We start from the raw sequence: 19,935 nt of genomic DNA, 5'->3' as shown, positions 1-19,935 counted from the left end.
ACGCTCTATGTCATGAAGGTAGGTTTCATTTTCCGATGGCACATCCAACCATTTAGACGCATATTACATTTGCATAAATAATAAAACTTTTAACTTTCTTCAATAATTAAGAAGATACACAACTTTAACATTAACTTGTAACACCCACACAAAAACAAATATGAACAAAACTCAAAACTTTGTCTTGACTTTAACCCTTTTGCATTTATTTAAAACTAGCTGTGTCATTGACTTAGCAGTGCGCGTTTTCCACAGTAAGACCTCTCATTTGTATGCGACGACGTCCAGTAGACGGTCAGACTCTTTTTAAAACGTAGGAAAGGAACTCATCATTTACTTTGTTGAACTGGCTCGTAGCTCGTAGTCTGTCATCGTAGAAACTGTCGTAGCAAGCACCGTAGCAAGATTCCGTAGTATAGCAGGGATCGTAGACATAACTAGGCGTGTATCAACATTGACGGGCACTTAACTAACAGACTATAGGTTTCTTTCACATTCATGTCAGCCTTGCCTTATTTTTAAGGCGCAAGGGTTTTGGAAGCGCGACAAAATCAAAATTATTGTAACTATTTATCGTTATCTTTGTGTTGAAGTTAGACCATGATATTCAACATAAAAGGCTTTCAAACAAATAACTACATTATAACCTATACACTAGGTACTTTAAGTCAGCCTTTTGGTTGTACCAAAGCAGAGTCAATCAATTAACTATTGCAGGACGAGCGGGTCTAATACCGTAGTTTTAATCTCGTCCCGTCCTGGCGCGCGTCGGCATTCCGCAGCGAGCAGGCGTTCGAGAATCGCGCGAAGTATTCGCACGACACGCGTGAGAGCCGGTTGACGTAACTATTAGTACACCAAAAAAAACAGAAATATTTCAATATTCATATTACGCTGCTATAATATTTAGCATCTAACGTCAATTGTTTCAATTCACGACTTCAATTCAATTACATCTACTTTGAAACAGCAGAAGGAAAAGAACTCTTCCGCTGAAGTTTTAATGTGTTCCACTAGAAGTTGGCAGTTCATTAAAAGTAAAAAGCAGCACAATCCCGGCCACTCGCTTGATGGCTAAGCAGATTAAACGCCGCCACAGCGCGTCGTGGCGCAGCAGCCCCGGGCTCACGTGCCCACTATACTCGTATACGACTCACGACAAACGATGCCAACTAATTAGTATTGTCGATGATACTGAATAAACATTTTTTCTTTCTTTCTTTCTAATTATAAACAGGAATAGAGCATAATATAAGTAATAGTAAGTCTTAATATTTTTTTCCATTTGTTAATTTTCAGTGTTACTCTTAATTCCTTGCAAGTAAAGGCAGGCAAATCAGTTGAAACATCGCTAAGTGTATACCTTTGTAGCTGTACATACATTGTTTGCTTACACATACGTTAGCCATAAAGAGAGACTACTGCATTCGTCTCTTTAGTGTGAAGGAACTTTATTATTGTTTTTGCAAATCCACACTTGCTCGCGCCCGGGCTCCTCTCATACTTAACGGTTTGTTTCCGAGCTTTCAGTTTGAATGAAGGCAAAGTTTTCATTTCGATATTTTATTATGAGAAAGCAGTCAGACTTTTTGTTTTAGAATTCGTAGGCGCCAGAAATTTTGTGGACCTCTCTGAAAATACTTATTAAATGATACACAGTTTGGTCAATCAATTTCAAAGAAATTCAGAAGCTATTGTTCACTAAATCGTTCGTTCTAACTGAAAAAGAATTTATTCAATTAAAATACTGAAAAGTAATTACTGGTAAAACAATGCGCTGACCACCGTTCGCGTTTCCATCATCCACCGAGGTTTAGCTGGCGCGAGTGTATTTACATATATTATAAATGATTTGCTCCCTATTTAAAATATTACATTCGTGCAAATTACATTTAAATAATTTCCGTTCTTGTGAGATAATAATACTACTTGTTAGCAGAGTAAATTTAGGATCTTCGAAAATTTTGGCTTCTGTGTCGGAACGAGAACTATGACGGCCAGTCTATCTGATGTCTAATCAAGTTAACTTGAATCCCATCAAAAACAATACTTGTGAATGAAAACACGTGTAAATTAAATTATTTAGTGCGATGGCCAAGTCAATAATTTATGTAAAACGTTAAAGATTTCCTGGCCTGGACTTGGTATTACATGGATCTCACAACTTTTTACCGTAGAACAACTGAGTTGCGAGACTTGGTTTTTTTGACAAGTATTGTTTTTGATGGGATCTCATTTCTTTTTGTATTTTGTAGACAGCAGTTATGTATCTAGAAAACTGGACCGAAATTGAAAAATTTTACTCGACTTGGCGGTTGCACTACCGTGCCCCCAAATATTTTAGTTTTTCCTTGATTCATACACCAAACACTACTTATATTCCAAATTTGAAGCTTCTAGGTCTGCTAGAAGTGCCTTAGAGTTTTGATGATCGGTGAGTCAGTGAGTGAGTCAGTGAGTCAGTGAGTCAGTCAGTGAGTGACAAAATTAAGTAACTTTGACCCGTTATAATTCTTAAACTACTGGTTCAAATTGAATGAAATTTTAAATATACCGTGTCTTTACAATGCCTGCATAGCTAATGAAAATTCAGCCTTCTAGTTTTATCCACAACGAAGTTACAGGCGGTCGAAAATGGCCTGAATTGCTTCGAGAAAAGGATGGTACGGCCGTGCCGCTTTTTTGCTCGACTTGGTGGGGGCACTGCCGTGCCCCCAGAAACTATGCAGGTACTTATCTGTGTTGACGCTAACTATTATCAAAGAATTAGACATTCAATAAATAAATATTTCAAGTACATCCTGGCCCACTGCTCGTCTTTTCTGGAAGCAAAATAAGTTCAACACAAGTCCGCGGATGTAAACGTTTATTCGCTAACTGCCAGTGCGCCTGACATCTACCGTGAGCGCTTTCGACGTTACACTCTTCGCTTCTCAATTCCCAACAGAAAATTATATTTGAATGTGTAATATTAGGTCAGAATCTAAAACGGGAACCAAATGCACGTACTAAATGATGTGAGTGTGGCTCACGACCGCCGCAGCTGTTTGGCACCCTTATTCCGTTAAACCAAAGGCGTCCGATCGCTTTCTAAATTCTCTATTATTTCCGTGATTTTTTATCATAAAGACAGCATCCTTGATACACAGATTGCGTGCCAGTAGCAACAGCATTCTCAAGACCTTAGCCAATAGGTATACATCACCTATCTGGAAGTGTCTGGTGCTTAGGGTGATTTAACTTATTTATTTTATTCACTGTTAATGAATCTGCTTGAATTGAATTTATTTATTTACTTTTATTTATTTGGTTTTAATTGATTTAATTTAATTTGATTTTTAATTTATTGATTTTTAATTTTTATATTGATAATGATTACTAACATTAGCATTTAAGGTGTGTTTACTAACCACACTATGAACTATGAGTTGTTCGAAATAAAAACTTTTTATTTATTTATTTTTATCGGTGTGATGGCGATTGCCAAGTCCAGTCGCGATCGCACTGCGTGACAGAGCCCCAGGCCAGCATAACGGTTAGGGCGGTAAGCGATTTGAATTCCGAATAAAAGAGTAATAAGATGCAGTGCTTTGTAATATACGTTAACCGATTGTTGGAGTGTAGTCGTGAAAAGTTAGTGTCAGTATTAGAATCGGTTCCAGGAATGTGTGCATATTATTACTCAAATTAGCATATGATTCACGAGTACATTATTAGTACTAAAGCCGCAAAACACATGTATTTCTGTTAATCATCAGCTCTACTTTCTAAGAAATGGGACTAAGTACGTAGTTTGTTTTCTACTTTACTTGGTTGTTAGAAGCTTTTATTAATAAATAAATTACCCATTTATGCACTTAATTTGTTGTTCAATATGTTTTAGTTACGAGTAAGTACATATGTGTTTTGGGGATGAATTAAAAGAGTTTTAGGTCAACCCTGTAACCCAATTAAAATATTATTGGCTGTGGTATATCATTGAAACTTACCAACTACATTTATTGTTTTTCTTTATACCTACCTCGACTACTTCAAAGTGGCAAGAATGTAATAATGTTATTATTTACACTGAATCATGTTTCACCAAAGATTTGTCAATTTCACAGCAACGAATTAAATTATTTTGTCCTGCAAAGGTTCTTTTGAATTAATAATATGTGCCGGCAATTCCCGACATTATCCAGACACGCTTCCACCAGGACAATACTCCCCAAAGTGCTACATTACGTCACGCCTCCTCCTACCCCCCCTGCCTCCCCCTGCGACGGCTCTTAATATCAGAATGGATGGGATTCAATTACCACGATTTCATTTAACAAAGGTACAGGAAAGTGCAATAATATGTAGACACTTTCACATGGCGCGCGATTTGTTAGTGGAATCAATAAAGTTCTGTACTCAAATTGGGTTGGCCTTTGATATTCTTCAGATATTATTAAACTTGACGCGACTAATACAATGAATCGTGTTAATTAAACAATTATTATGACTGCTCGTTATTCCATTTGCTAAGCTAGCGTTGTTTGCAAGAACTTTATGGCATGGTAGCGTCAACGAGAGACAAACTAATCCATGAGTCATCTGCAGGCGGTACTGAGAACAAGTGCAAATAAGCACCTAGAAGCCTGCTAGAAGAAGCTCAAGAAAAGTCAAACTGCTCAAGGGCTTAGCAGATGAAGTAGCCAGATGGGTACTGTAGAACACCATGGCAAGAGTCAGCGGCCCCACGGGACGCGCTGTGGCCGTCACCGTGACCGCCGCTATATTGCCTGCAAGTGCGGATCACACGTTGCAGTAATTATGGAGCTTGTAAGGCGTGAAATGACGCCCGCCCTAGGCGCATCGGCCCGAGCGATCTCGATAATATTCAACAGATAGGTACTATTTTTAAGTTTGGAAATAACTTTCCTGAAATGCCTAAATGATTACTTGCTACTACTACAAAACTTCCTTGATAGTGATGTTCCTCCCATCTAACATTTAGGCTGGGTTGCACCATCTTACTTTAACTTTGACAAACGTCAAAAATCTGTAAAACTCCATACAAAATACACCGGTTATCGTTATAGTTACGGTCAAAGTTAGGGTGCAACTCAGTCTTAATGTTTCAAAACGCTTTTTTGGATAATTTTTAAGTCGGTTTGAATGAAATTAAAAGCATACCTTTGTATGCCTGATCTGGATATTGAACTGTCTAGATTAAACCACAGCTGTGTACACGAATAAAACTAAGTAAATTACACGAATTGCAATCAGATTATTGTACTAGAGTACACAGACGACATCACTTTGACGCGCGTATCGATTTCATACACCGTCCGTTGTTTACAGCAAACAGAACGCGGATATTGAAACAAACAACGATAAAAAACAAACCGAATGGAGGCTGATGTAATTAACAGGAGTGTGGCGGGAATTTATCGCTGTTATTAATTCACTGGAGCTGACACAGCCGGATAACTATAGAATAGGCCTGGATATATTTGGCGACAATAATATGAAAAGATCAAAGGCCGTGTTATGAAGTGACTTTTTTGCTAAATCGAATAAGATTATCAGCAGAAAGATTTATCACAGCGGCAGAAATCAACAGAGCAGAAAGGTTCTGAGGTGGAGAGAGCGTGATATTAAGCTAAAAGTAAGAAGATCACCTGCCTTACAGTCCGATGTTTCTATATTGCAAAACACTGATTCACTGACATCTCAAATTAAATTATTTAAAATAGTGACTATACCACCATTTGAATCGTATATTTGTTCTTACAATAATTATTCCGTTCAAGATATCACATGAATTCAAATTCAGCCTGTATATCTGTATTAAGTTCTGTATCTGGCTGTTGTTTCTAGTTGAATTTCCGCTTCAAGTTAAGATGATAAGACGCTCAGCTCGGATGTAGCGGATTGAACACGTAGGAGTGTTGCGTGAACTAAGTAATACAACTGCTGGGGCCCGGCAGGCGGAACTGGCTAAATTGAAACAGATGTCTGATGGCAGCACAAATGCACAATCAACACTAGTAAAGTAGACTCATAGATATCATCTTGGGAAGCTGATGCATGCGTAGTTATTTTTAAAATATAGTACTTATTGGGTTACATATTTACATTTGAGATATTAACCTTACATGTTGCATCAAAAAAAGCTAAACCCTTTAAAACGTCCACATTATGATGACAAAAAGAACAAAAATCATTTTGTTAGCCATTTTAATTCTTGTGCTGAATATGATATATTTGTATTATGTAGTGTGTAGTATTGCCTGTTCACAATTAAAATAAGTGAAGTTGCTGATATCAATTTGCACTAGTATTGACATTATGAAAATAAACTGCGCCGTTTCCTTGAAACGGATATCTTCATTTTGTGTCAAATTACAAATTACAGTATAAATAACATTTGACATAAATATTTCTCATAATATTATAATTTACGGCATCATGGGACATATCATGCGGGATAATAAAATTATGAGGCTTAAAACGACACAACAACTCTCATGACTTAACAATCAACTCCCCAAGTACTGAATAAATAAATAAATATAAATAAAATCGTTTATTGCAAGAAAATTAATTAAATTTGTCAGATTAATCTTGGACTCCACACACTTGATTTGCCATGGAGGTATAAGCAATAAACCTCTTGATATTTTACATGTCACAAAACCACCAAGCACGACAGTTCTACGTAAGCTCTACAGAGCTCTATAAAATGAAATAAATGGTAAATCTTTTGTGAGAAGCGGTTTCTTATTTTATGAAATAGAGTTTTTAGGCTTAGGTATTTGGTTTTATCAACGATGCATGCAAATTGCATATCAATGAACACTGTTAGTAGCGTATAAATAAAATACAATCTTGAGTCACAAAACACACCAGCAACGGTTAGTGACACTCATTTACCAATAGTGACGACCTAGCATAACTAAGCCATCAGTATTGGTTATTCTTTGCACGCGAGACAGACCTTGGTCAGAGAACATCCTCTGGAACATCTCGTTGCAATCTGTTGAAATAATAACATGTCAGTAGTTTGTCGTCCTTGTGTATGCAAATGAGTATACCTATTTTTAATTGTAAAAAATAAGTGCAAGAGAAGTAATGTCACAGAAAAAGCATTTTTCCACGAAATGCATTGCTTGTTGACTCCTCGAAATTCGGCTCGGTTCCCAAAAGATTTCAATCGACGTCGTCATAACTCCGCCGGTAATAAGAAGTTATTATTAAGAATTGAATCCGGGGAATCCCAATTCCTAAAACGCTGGCGCGCGTTCAACTGCCCGCCCGCGTCCGCTCGGACCAAATAGGAATTGCATTTTCTCAGCGGCGCGGATCATTCGTATTCTTTCGGCAAGTGCCTAGTAATGAGATTATTCCGCGTCGGAATGGCGCAACGAATTCTCTATGGTATATTTTCTATCAGCCCGATATTCGGTTACAATGGGGCCCGCATTGATACGTATTCGATTCTGGTCCGTTTATTTAGACAAATACAATCGAGGCCGTGATGAATTCGCGCGGTCCGGTATCCGGCTTTTATCTCTGGATTTACAACAAATTGCTGTTTTGGGCGCGAGCAACCCGATTAATTCAAAGCACGCCCATTCGCTCCAATAAATATGTTAAAATGTGCCGTGACAATGGGCCGGTGCCGATTTCGCATCGCATTTTCGAGCCGCTGTTTGTCGAAATTGTCGCGAGGCTTGTGCTTCGGCGGCGGAATGCAAACATCGCGGCGCGCATTCGGCGTGCGGCCCGTTGCCTCACACGCCCGTCTCGGTTAGTAGCGCATAAACGGCCATTTCTTAAAAGCCCATGAAAAGACTAATTGAAGCACCATTACACACCTTCATGAAGCAGTATACGAGAAAGATCGTTATCACATTATACATTTTGTTAACCTGTTCACAACTTCTCAATTTCCCTTTGTTTAGTTTGAGTTGTACAAAATTTACTCCGGAGCCGGGACGAAAATCAGCTTGCGCCTACTTTGAGATTTAATGCCTACCGCAAGATCTTGAGTGTACCTATACAAAACAAATATGTAGGTAAATGTAAGAGCATAGAAAACTTAATATGTAGGTACTACTTAGTAAGAGTATAATGAATCTTGAAACTTAAATTAAATTTTCTCTTGCTTGCGTTTTACTGCAAAGCCTTTAGAACTGGATATTTTTATTTATTCAGACTTGAATTTAGAGTAAATTGACTTTCAAGCTCAAGACTCAGTCTCGGCGACTAAAATAAAACTGCTCGTGTAAATTGCGAGGAGTAGGCACACGCCAACCTTTGCTCCTTCAGATTGCTAATGTTGTTGCGTTGTTATTCTGACATTTTATTATTCAATTGTAGGCGCAGATCCCGACAGCTTGGGGAAGATTATTTCTTTGTGAACGTCTCTTTTACATCTGAGTAATAAAACGCGACAGATGATTGACAACACACAAGGGCATGTCGTGTTTTCCACTTTCGGTTCATTCAATGTGACACTTATTTTGTTATTAATTTGTATTTACTTCCCTCTTTGGAAACAACGAGGATTGTACCTACTCGTACGCTTTGTCTAATCTTTTTTATGCAAATCATAATTATATTATACCTACTTCAAACAATCTATAATTTCTTGAAACTTTTACGTTTTGAAACGCCGGTCATACGCTGGTAAATACTTAAGTACTTCACAACTGATGAAAAGAGATTTGAAATAAGTAGGTAATTATCGTTTCGGGGACTAATGCCAGGTTCCTGGAATCGTAAGCTGTCCTGGTTACGTAACAAAGATATTCCGCAAAAAGAAGATTGATTACCGACGATCCAAAACGGTCGGAGTGAGATGGCAATACACTGGCGGCTTTGCAAATGACAGTTACCGTAAAGGTGAGTTTCCACCGGTTGGTTGTCACAGTCGCGAACGTTTGCGGTCGACTGCGAGTCAGAATACTGCTCTGAGACACTAAGCTTACAACCACATACATATTCAGTGTCGACGTTCGAGCATAGATGCGCAGCCCAAAAACAATGCACTGGTAGATTTGCACGCGGCGTGTTTGCGCGTGCAAACGTTTATGATCCGCCAGTGTGGCGAGGGCCTTAATATACTGAAATGAAATTGTGGTAAAGAACTCACCAACAACGTGCAGGGTGACGAAGAAGGAACGCACGGGCTGCGTGGAGACCTGGCACTCGTAGACGCCGGCGTCGCGCTGCTGCGCCCACTTGATGTGGAGCGTCCAGTCGTCGGCCAGCGGCGCGTGCGTGGCCTGGAAGCGCTGGTCCGACGTGTACGTGTAGCCGCCCACCGTCAGGATGTGCAGGTCGCGGTGCCGGATCCACGACACCTGCAACGGAGAGAGAAACATTATGACTACTAGAGATCTGATGTTTTGCTGTGCCTTTGCAGAACGTCACATGTATACCTACCTCTATTTTGCAACAACATATAAATTGTAATGTGACATGCAATAAACGTTTTGAATTTGAATTTGAATTAGATATTTCACTTGGTCTAATTACATCTTTGTAAAAGAGGGCAGTTGATTAACTCCAATTTTTTTTGGATTAATTTTTTTCCAGACCCAATGTCACTGCGACCATAGGACATGCAGAGGTGGGAATAGTCACGTTACATAACACAAGGTTGGTTGCAAAGTTCATGTTGTTTGACTCTTACTAAAGTAGTAACTCTTCAAATGCAACTAGGTGTATTTACATACGAACGATGCTTAGTGTTCGGTGAAAGTATAAAATTCCTTTATTTTCCTTGCACATTTTGGAACTTAAGTAGTACCTAGCAGCGGTACTTAGTTTATTAAACATATTGTTAAAAGCTAACATACTCATCAATCAACTCATAATTAATATCCGATACTACGAATAACGAGTAAGAATAAAGCTTCTAATAATAATGCTCAGGTTTCTCTAGAAGTGCTGGTAAGACAAAAAAATCATAAGACGTGCAGGTACTCGTAAATGCCACTTATCAAATAGTCAAGTAGTAATAAATTCAACTTACTAGATACCTAATTAATTTAGTCCACACAAACAAGTAGAAAACGTTTTGGTTTGATATTTGATGTAGCAAACTAGATGTCAAATCATTTGTTCATTTCAGTAACAATATAAAAGCGACTCCTGTCGTACTGTGATTAAGTTATTCTAGAAGTGAGTAACCTAACCGGCTACGATAATCTGAACCTACTTGCCCAATAATTGAGCACCGAATCGCGTGACAGCCGCGACTCGATCTAGGAGATAGCTCAGGATTAAGATCGTTACGGGGATTAATGTTTTTATTACGGCGAACCAATTGGCCGCCACCTGTAGTTTTTCACTTGACTAATTAATCTTGGATGAAGAAATAATTTTCTTTACTTTTTCTCGAGTCGCAGGATTTAATTTTATTGCTTTTGATTAGTTTCAGTATTTTGTCTTCAAATATTCTTTTAATTTAACAACGAAACTTTATCAAGCTAACACCCGTTCGGATAGTATAAAATAAATAAACACAAAATGCATTTTATCCTAAAACGCGATGAGCGCAACATAAGTGCGATAGGAAAAAGAAATAAAACTTCATGTAGCATTTAATGGTACCGTGTTCCCATATAAAAAGTAGAACATTACCGTAGGTTTCCCTTAGATTATCGGCTCGAAGGAGTTTCAATGCATATTCGGCGGTGCACGTTCGGCGAGCCAGCGAAGACGCGGTAATCGCATGAGTCGCGCTCGCACGCTGCCACGAGTAGATGCGTAGAGCTGCGTGGAAGCCGATGGGTTTTTAAAGCCCTTCCTATTATCGAGGACATGACGCCTCAAAATTCATCACCCTGTTCTAATCGACAAACAAGATCAGTAGAAATAGTCTTAGTTTTGTTGAAAGGACGACCGATAAAGGAATGAACTGAATAAAAAATAAAAACTGTTGCATTAAAACACAATTGAGTTCCAATTCATTGTTATTTAAGTAAGTTTAGTATTAGCTAGACTGTCTGACTTTTAGTTTTAGAAATACCCATCAGAGCCCATGGTATCGCAGCCGTGCCCAACGACCTAATAAACGATCCACTCGCAGCTAATCTGCTCGCGCGGCCCCGCGGGTAGTAGCGGCCGGTCCCCGGGCGCGGGTTCGACTCCCACCCGGTCTGTGTGCCAGTTCGCCGATTACGTACGGGATGATGTTACTGATGCGAACATTATTCTATAGCTGGGAGGTTGTATTTAATGAAAATTCGTGACGTGTAAGCAGGAATGTCAAATGATATTTATAATTATAAACGCCTGCATAAATATAGGCCCTGTGCTAACATTTTTAGTAAATCATGAACTAGGGACTACGCCATGAAGATGGACCTAAATTAATTAGTTGAACTCAGTGCTAATTTTGAAACTACAAAGACCCTTTCTTGACTATAATGAACATAGCTTGAAGCAAAGCCACGTCAGAATCCATATCGCGTAACATAACACTAATCCTTGAATAGCAACGCAATTATTTAGTCGACATCGACATATCCTGAAAGCGTTCTCGCGTAATGCCGCGGAGCCGCTGTGAACACTCGCGTACGAACCCGCTCGAGGTCAGTATCCCATTACCGTTCTATTAGCTCTCTAATAACGCTCCATGGTCGCGCATTTTATATTCAGAATACCGATGTTTTGTCCGTTATAATCGCTCGCAAAAATGAAATTCCCTCTTTCATAGACCATTAGGCGAGCCCCTCCCCCCACTATTATTTGCTACTTTCCATTTTGCGAGTGTTTCGCGCCGAAACATGTCGCGCCGCGCTTTATACACAAAATCTTGGGCGCGAGGACTAGAATACTAATTTTCACTGGAGCTGAGAGGCTTGAAGTGTATGCTGAAGAGATCAGCAAGGCGAAATAATAACTACAGGAGCGGCTTGCAAGAAATAGGGATTAAAGTGCAATGTTCCTCGTCAGTATCCTGGAGAGATCATAAATTATTAAAGGCTGTGACGTTGGTAAGGACCTTAATCTAGAGCTGGAAGTACTTATAAATTGAATGCAAATTGTTCTTATACTTTTGCGGCTTTTGTTTATAAAAGCCCTAAGTACAACGTCAATTATGATTTATCATTAAACCTGTGGTTCTGTTAGTAATGAGCTGGCTGTACACCGCGAGCTGCGCTTTAAGTCGTGTAATCCGCGCTGAGCGGCCGCGCCGATAATAGTCACTTTACTAAAAGGGACCGTGTCGCCATTGTAATCTCATTTGCAATTACGAATTAAACTCCCGCTAAAACTGCGGCGCTCCGGAGCGAATAAACTAAATAAGCGACGCTAACGCTGATTGATGTGGGAACGGATCTATCCACCTTCACGTAAAGGGAAAATTCACACGTGTTTCTTCTGTGGTGTAAGCCTACAACTGTGGTTTTCATTTTACAACATTAAAGTTGGATTGAACTAGCATAGCGGCGTTTGCTAATAAAGATTTCTTAATCATGCAACTAATAACTATTGCTAATATTAAACAGAATCAGAATTAACTGTGTTCGTGTACTTTCGACCTATCCGTGATATTTAAACCCGCAACCTCAGTTAGAACGCTTGTAGACGTCCGTTTTTTCACCGGACGACGAACCGTCAAAAAACGGATATCCTTTGTTTGCTGTCAATTTTCTCGCCGGACCTATGTCCGATGCATGTGCACATGTTCACTATAAACCATACGCCACCGCTAAATCCGGTGAAAAAATCGGGCCGTTGTCCGGTGAAAAAAACGGACGTCTACAAGCGCTCTAGGGTGACCTTTGTAAGCAATCGAGCAAACCAGCTCGTCGTCATTAATTACAAACTTATGCCAATATTCTTTCACCATCTGGTTGGAGTGCAAGCGCAAGTTGATCAAAACGAAGTTAACAACGAGCCCGAGTGGTCGCGGCGAAGTCTCAATTAACTGGGAACTCTACAAAACCACTCAATTCTTCTATTCCTGAAAAGTAGTTGGAAAACTAGCCAGTATTTGTTCAGAAGGAGAAAGTTGCAATGGAAACTGAAATGGGTAATCGCGAAGTATAACTTCGTTTGAGAAATTGAAGTAAATAATGATCTGTTTTATGAATGAAGTATACCTACCTATTCACATAAATCCACAAACACTCGACATCAGGACAATTAGCAATCTAGGCATATACTTGGAACTGAAATATTGTAAGCCTTGTTATTAGACATGCTTAATATTTTCAGTACAATTCTGCTACGGATGCTTTTCATACCGAGCCCATTCGTCCTACCAAAATAGATGTTATTTTCCATTGAAATACATTTCTTTGTGTGGTGATTATCAAATATTCAGCACGATTTTCTTTGAAATACAAAAGAGGGACAAAATATTTTGTTTTAGCCTAAAATATTTACATCTATTATTTTCCCTAGGTTGGTCATTTAAGTAATTGTTACATAAATAAAATAAAAACAGGGTTAAAATAAAAAATAGTTATGGATCTTATAGTCTTTTTAGGACAAATACTGGGTAGTATCCTTAAACATTTAAATGAAACAAGAAAAAGGTGATTCTTTTAACATACTCGTAGTAATTGCATGTTATTAGTACGAGTATTTATGGGTATCATGCCTTTTGCTAAATATGAATTCATATTGGTAGAAATATTTATCTATTCACAAAATAGAGCCGAGAATTCGTCACTATTTATTTAACTACTATTAAGTTAAATAACCCTTACATGAGTTTATCTAGTCCAATGTCTGATTTTGTATCATTAACCGCCAAGTCTGCCCCTCGGGCGACCCACACGCGAGTGACCTCATGACTCCAGCTAGCAGGTCAAACTTCAGTCATAAATGAAAGATATACTGTTTGAATTGCGGGAGGGGTTGCCAGCCTGATTTACGCAGTCTGCAAAGTTTAATTGCTGGGCTACAGATGGGCCGCATTCATAACTCAATAGCTATTGTAGTTAGTAACTATGATGGGCTAGTGGGCATGTTTTACTTACAGTCCAGCCTGGGGGTCGGATAGCGTTTTACAAGTAATTTCTTACAGAAAGTCTGAGGTAAAATTTTAAAGATGATAAATAGCAAAAAACAAATCTACTTACCACGTTACTTCTTAGGTCTGCCTATATTTTTATTTGGGCAACTAAAAAGTTTTTACTACAACCATCAATTTTTGCGTCCTAACTAAAGTTATTTATAGAATCGGATTTAAATATGAAAGACTTGGTGATTGGGGCTCAGGCATGGAACGAGCTAATCTCATATTCATCGTCCACCACCACAACTAACTTTACACTTAAATACACAGTTATCTTTTTTACCTTTAATATAACTTGAATATTTAATCATTATTGTTTTAATAATATTTAGACCCAATGGTTTACTTTTTAATTATATTCTATTTTTATTCAGAATTAAAGCACGATGAATAAACATTCGTACCTACTCGTAGTTTAGTAGTCATATGTGATTTGGAATACCTTTCCTCGCAGAGAGTAATCCGACCTATTTTATCCCAGTTTCACAGGCATGCCCACCTAAATGCAAATTACAAAACAATATTTTTATTAGATTCGGCAACGTGAAGCAAGGAGGGTCTGGCCCGCCCACATGCTCGCATGCCTACATACGACGCTTTGCGTTTTTCGACGGGTTATATTTTGGGATAATATTTGAGCAAAAAATATTCCACGCTTATGAATTTCGTATACATATGGGGTAAAAGGGCTAATATTAAATATGATATTTTACCCAACTATGGCGAAGGTTTCACAAAAATTGGCATATTTTGGCCAAATTCTATTTGGGATCCTGCGAGACATCTAATCCTGTGTCCAAACACAATTTGTTCAAAACAGTATCTTTGAAATCTAAGAATCGGGAGATCAATCGTCGGGAGGACGGCCCGGCTGCTGTCCGGTTTGATGTTCTGTGTACAAAGCGGAAACTTATCGCGACTGCGGCCCAAGATAAAGTAAAGGATAGGGTTGTTGCGGGATCAGCATCATTACTTAATGACGGACTGCTTAAATACTAAATGATATTTAAAAATCCAAAAGTCGACAACCCAAAATTCGTTAATACCTATCTGTGGATCAGTGATAATATCTACCTACTTGTATTTATCACGTTCTGGTACCATAATCACATAGGTGCATCAGGTTTGTAGCTATATGAGAATGAGAAAAATAAATAAAATATTATAAGAAGTCGGTTAAAAAAATAGATAAGTAGGTACTACGAAAAATATTTGCTAGATGAAGTAGCAGCTTTTGGTCCGCGTTTGCTTGAGACTCCTCTTTGTTACAACTTTGTATCTAATTTTTTCCAATTTCATGAAGGGCCACTACACTTTATTCCGGCACTAAAAGGATATTCCTCACAAGAATAAGAACCTCATTTTGATATTAAATTTATGATTTTAATCATAAACAATTTTGTTCGAACTATAGTCTTTTTCACCTAAGATGATCCGTATGACGTTTCGAGTTTGAAAGATTTAGAGATGTCACATAACTAAATCATAGCGATTTATCTATCGATTTTTTTCAAAGAGTTAGTAAAACCTACTTTTAGAGAATTATTTTGTATAGGTGTTATTTAACAAAAAACATGTTTTTTTTAATTACAAATATTATTGTAACAATTTTTTATTGATAACATTCAAATTTCATGGTTCGTGTTCAAAAAAAACGATTCCTAAAAAGTATTGGTTCTGTTTCTTTAAATTAAAAACTATTAATTTATTTTCAATGCGTTTATTAAAGTCAATAATCGAAAAATATAGTTGATTTTTGTGATGTTTTTAATAACTAAGTATTCACTGCAATCGATTAATGAACCGCGGAAATAATCGATTTTATTATACAAGAAATACCCCAGCACTAAATCTATTCCGTTTCACACATTGCGTACATTAAATAAAAAATATTTTTACATCGTATTTAATTAAAATATAATCAATAGACTCAGATTTTACTATATATTTCAAGACAAGTAGTTAATTTTTTTTTATTATATTGCTAATAAAATACAAATATTTAAAAAAAAATATTCTGTATATGTAGTATGCGTAATATGGATAACTTTGAAGTGTCATACGGATCATCTTACGTGAAAAAGACTATAATAAGTTACATTAAAGAATTCATATCTTAGAAAGACTGAATATCAAAAACTCTTTATTACCTTCATACTTAAGCATTCTTCTCCTACAATTTTTAGCATCTTTAAGTTGTATCTTAAATATCTTTAAATAAAAAGTTTTGTTGATTTAGTTCAGATATTGGAAAATTTACTTCGAAATAAGTCAGTTTTGATTATAGTCCATTCAGCGTAAGATGGTGATTATGACAGTTCTATTTAGTGAGGCGCTCCTTATAAACCTAATCGATATTTTTAGAATCGAGAATATTTTCTATAGAAATCTAATCGCCTTTTATTTGTTTGATTTTTAATCTTGATCAAAATTATATCTATGAATTTGAACTATCTGGAAATGGAATAAACGTGAATATTCTTAGTGGTACAAAATAAATCACAAAGAATTAAATATATGCATTTTATTCAATAAAACATCAAAATAACAATAACAAACAATACGTGGAGAAATCGCATAAAACAAAACCGTCATCAAAGGCAAACGCACACGTACTGACTTAGCTTTGACCTGCCTCAGATAATAATCGTGATTCGATGGTAAGATGACCACCATGCCGATTACTGATTTATTGCGATTGTTTATGTCCCATCCCTATGAGAAAAAGTTCCGACTAACGCAGAAGCAATTCGTTTAATATTTTTTCACAATTTTTTTTAAATAATAAACTAATAAATAATTAGAAATTCTTGTTTAGATTAATTGAGAAATTTTCGTGATTGATATTTTGGAAGGATAAAAACACACAAAAGTAATTGATTTATACAACTAAATATTTTATTCGTAGAAAGTTAGAATCATAAAACGAAACGTTTTAATCACCATCATAAGTTGAATGAACTATAGGACACTGCTAAGCTCTATAAAAAATTCACAATAACAACAACTACTTATCAGTTAATTTCACACGAGTCTTTAGTTGCTCAAAGTAAATATCGTATCTTACGAGTATGTGCGGTCCAACCCGAGTGCCGACGATAATCCGCAGTAGCTCCGCGGCCGCGCAATGGTTCCCGCGATCAGCATGGGTTCACGCTAGGGGTGTTATGGATATGTAGTTTCGGTTACGGATATTGGAATAATATTATACCGGTTTCGGTTACGGTAACGGATATTTTTTTCATTTCGAATATCCGAAAGTTTCGGTTACTGTTACGGATATCTGTGTGTATGTGTGTGTGCTATAGAATGCAAATTGCAATAGTTGTCCAACACAGTTCATGCCTTACTAATAGAATGGGTACAGAAGAGATTTCTTTGGCATCTGTCACCTTCTTTTGGTCTCACAAAATAGCTTTTATGTTATGGGAAAAAACTCATGTACTTCAAAATGCAATCATTATATCAGCGTAGGGACTGCTTGACTTTGCCTACATCCGAAACTATCCGAAACTTTTGAATCAGTTATGGTTACGGTTACGTATATTTTTTTATTTCGGATATCCGAAAGTTTCGGTTACGGTTACGGATATCCACAACATCCCACGCTTGGCCCGCCCGCGCGGGACTCGTAAGCCGCCGGGAGTGTCATGGGTACGTCTCTGAGCACAGCTTACTTAGGGGTTTGCAAGGCACTTCCTTGCCTGAATGTATAAATACATAACTACCGACTCGATTAATTATTCATAAATAATTTGAACGGTGAGTGTAATCGATTAGAAATTACTCGTAGTAAATGAATGCTCGGCGTTCGCTTGCTCCTTTTGAGGAGGTTGTTTCGATCCTTGTTTATAAATGGAAGATGATTTAGGTATAAGATAAAGTTTAATTTAAACAACTGCTAACACAATAAGCATTTTTTCAGTATGTAAAATAAATATTTTAGTAATTGATTACGTACCTAATAGATTACTGCAATGCCTTTAAAACGAGATTACACTATATCTTTAGTTTGTGGAAATGTCCATAGAATAGTAGATCGTCTTATGGTAGGTTGATGCCTTAAGTTTGTAAAAACGTTTGCACATTTAAACTCTAAAACACTTTTCTTATAAAAAGGAAATTTGCTTGTGGCTACAAAATAGCAATAACGTCATGATCTGCCCTATGACAGGCATCTCCCGCCCGCCCTCGCCGCAGCAGCTTTTCAAAGCCTCTCTTTTAATTCCGGAAGGGTATTTTATTCAAACTGTGCTCCTGACCTAATGGAATTATTGGCCCATGCCGTTATCGAGATCGGGTTACGGTTATTCTTAGTTGAGGTTAATAGCAGTTGTTAGCGAAAGCAGTTTTGTTTTCGGAGTGAGAAGGGTCAGTGTCTGTTAGGGATTAGTTTCTCATAGTTCCCGAGTTCGAACCCGGGGCGGGGAACACGAAGTGAGAAATAAATTTAATTTAAAGAAGAAACAAAAGGCAATTATGATCATATTTATGACTAGCGATCCCGTTTTACCCCCTTCATCTATCTTACGCGGTTTAGATTTTTTCATACATAAGCTTTTTCCCGCTAACTCCCGTCCCCGTGGGAATTTTGTAATATCCTGTTGTAACTAAGCTTTTAGCTTCACACAAGCTTTAAGTTTACTAAGGTACCTGCATGCCAAATTTCAAGCGTCTAACTTAAGCGGTTTATATTTTTCATACAAAAGGATTTTCCCGGTAATTCCCGTTCCCGTGGGAATTTCGGGAATTCCTTTCTTAGTGCACCTCTACGGTACCTAAGCTCCTACGTCCCTTCCAAATTTAACCATTAAGGCTGCACACACGACGAAAGCTTAAAAAATGGAGTAACTTCTCCCGTTTTCCCAAAATTTCCCATCACTACTCTGCTCCTAAGTATACTATAACCTGCCCAGGAGTATGAAAAATAATTGTACCAAGTTTCGTTAAAATCCATCGAGTAGTTTTTGTTTCTATAAGGAACATACAGACAGACAGACAGACAGACAGACAAAAATTTAACTGATTGCATTTTTGGCATCAGTATCGATCACTAATCACCCCCTGATAGTTATTTTGAAAATATATTTCATGTACAGAATTGACCTCTCTACAGATTTATTATAAGTATAGATGAGTTCTTTTTTGTGCAATTTGTTTACTTAATAGAGCCTCTGAATTAATCAATGTTTATGAAAGAAAGAATAGTTGCGATATTAAGAAAATTTATTTCATCCAATAGAGCAGATTATTTTCCTGAAACCCTAAATTTAAATTGATACCTTGCGTAACGAAAATGTAATTTGGAAAAAGATGTTATGTTTTGTTTTTGTTTAGATATTTCCCTATTGTCTATTTGGCGAGGTGAATGGCCCAGTTGGCAGTGGGGGCGTTTGCTGACATCAGACATGGAGCAGGAGACTGACAATAAAGTTCATGGAGATTTTATTTGGGTTTCTTGTTTAGAGTAGGTAAAGTGGTGGCAATTTCCAACTATAGCGTAATAGGAAAAGTCAACAGAAAAAGTAAAAAAAACTGTTGTTTTAATATTGTTCGTGGAAACGATTATACTGATCAGAGTCCTAGGAAATGTGGATTCAATTCGATTCCAAGAAAAGTTAATAAAGTCGTGAAATATTAAATGTTGTTAGGTTTCCCATTTAGATGGAGGAGATTACAGGCTTGAATTAACCTGCCTGGTTGCAAAAAAAGATGATAAATAAACTCATTCCTATGGATCTTTCTGACTGAATATAATAGATGCGATCAGTTTTAAGTTTTCTGAAACTTAATTCCTGGTTTCAAAGTAAGTATCCAGTGGCTTTGGATTTTCTTACCATAATCTTTTGACAAGTTTCTCTTAGTCGTAGATAGATGTTCAATAAATTGTGTTGGAGGGCAATGGGCCGGTCACA

At 37.4% G+C, this 19,935-nt stretch overlaps 1 protein-coding gene across 1 annotated transcript in view; it reads right to left on the bottom strand.

Moving 5' to 3' along the window:
- LOC114364301 (zwei Ig domain protein zig-8) overlaps nucleotides 1-9,362 on the bottom strand; it is a 58,403-nt gene extending 49,041 nt beyond the window's left edge. Inside the window, exons 1-2 of the mRNA XM_028320405.1 lie at nucleotides 9,131-9,362; nucleotides 6,971-7,009 (exon numbers count right to left, since the gene is read on the bottom strand). Of these exons, the coding sequence (XP_028176206.1) occupies nucleotides 6,971-7,009; nucleotides 9,131-9,362 (271 nt within the window). The remainder of the gene's footprint in view (nucleotides 1-6,970; nucleotides 7,010-9,130) is intronic.
- Nucleotides 9,363-19,935: the final 10,573 nt, after the last annotated feature.

The sequence above is a fragment of the Ostrinia furnacalis genome, unplaced genomic scaffold, assembly GCF_004193835.3.
Source record: "Ostrinia furnacalis isolate ACB-3 unplaced genomic scaffold, ASM419383v2 OfSCF7368, whole genome shotgun sequence".
Lineage (NCBI taxonomy): Eukaryota > Metazoa > Arthropoda > Insecta > Lepidoptera > Crambidae > Ostrinia > Ostrinia furnacalis.
This window is presented reverse-complemented; position numbering and strand designations above follow the sequence as displayed.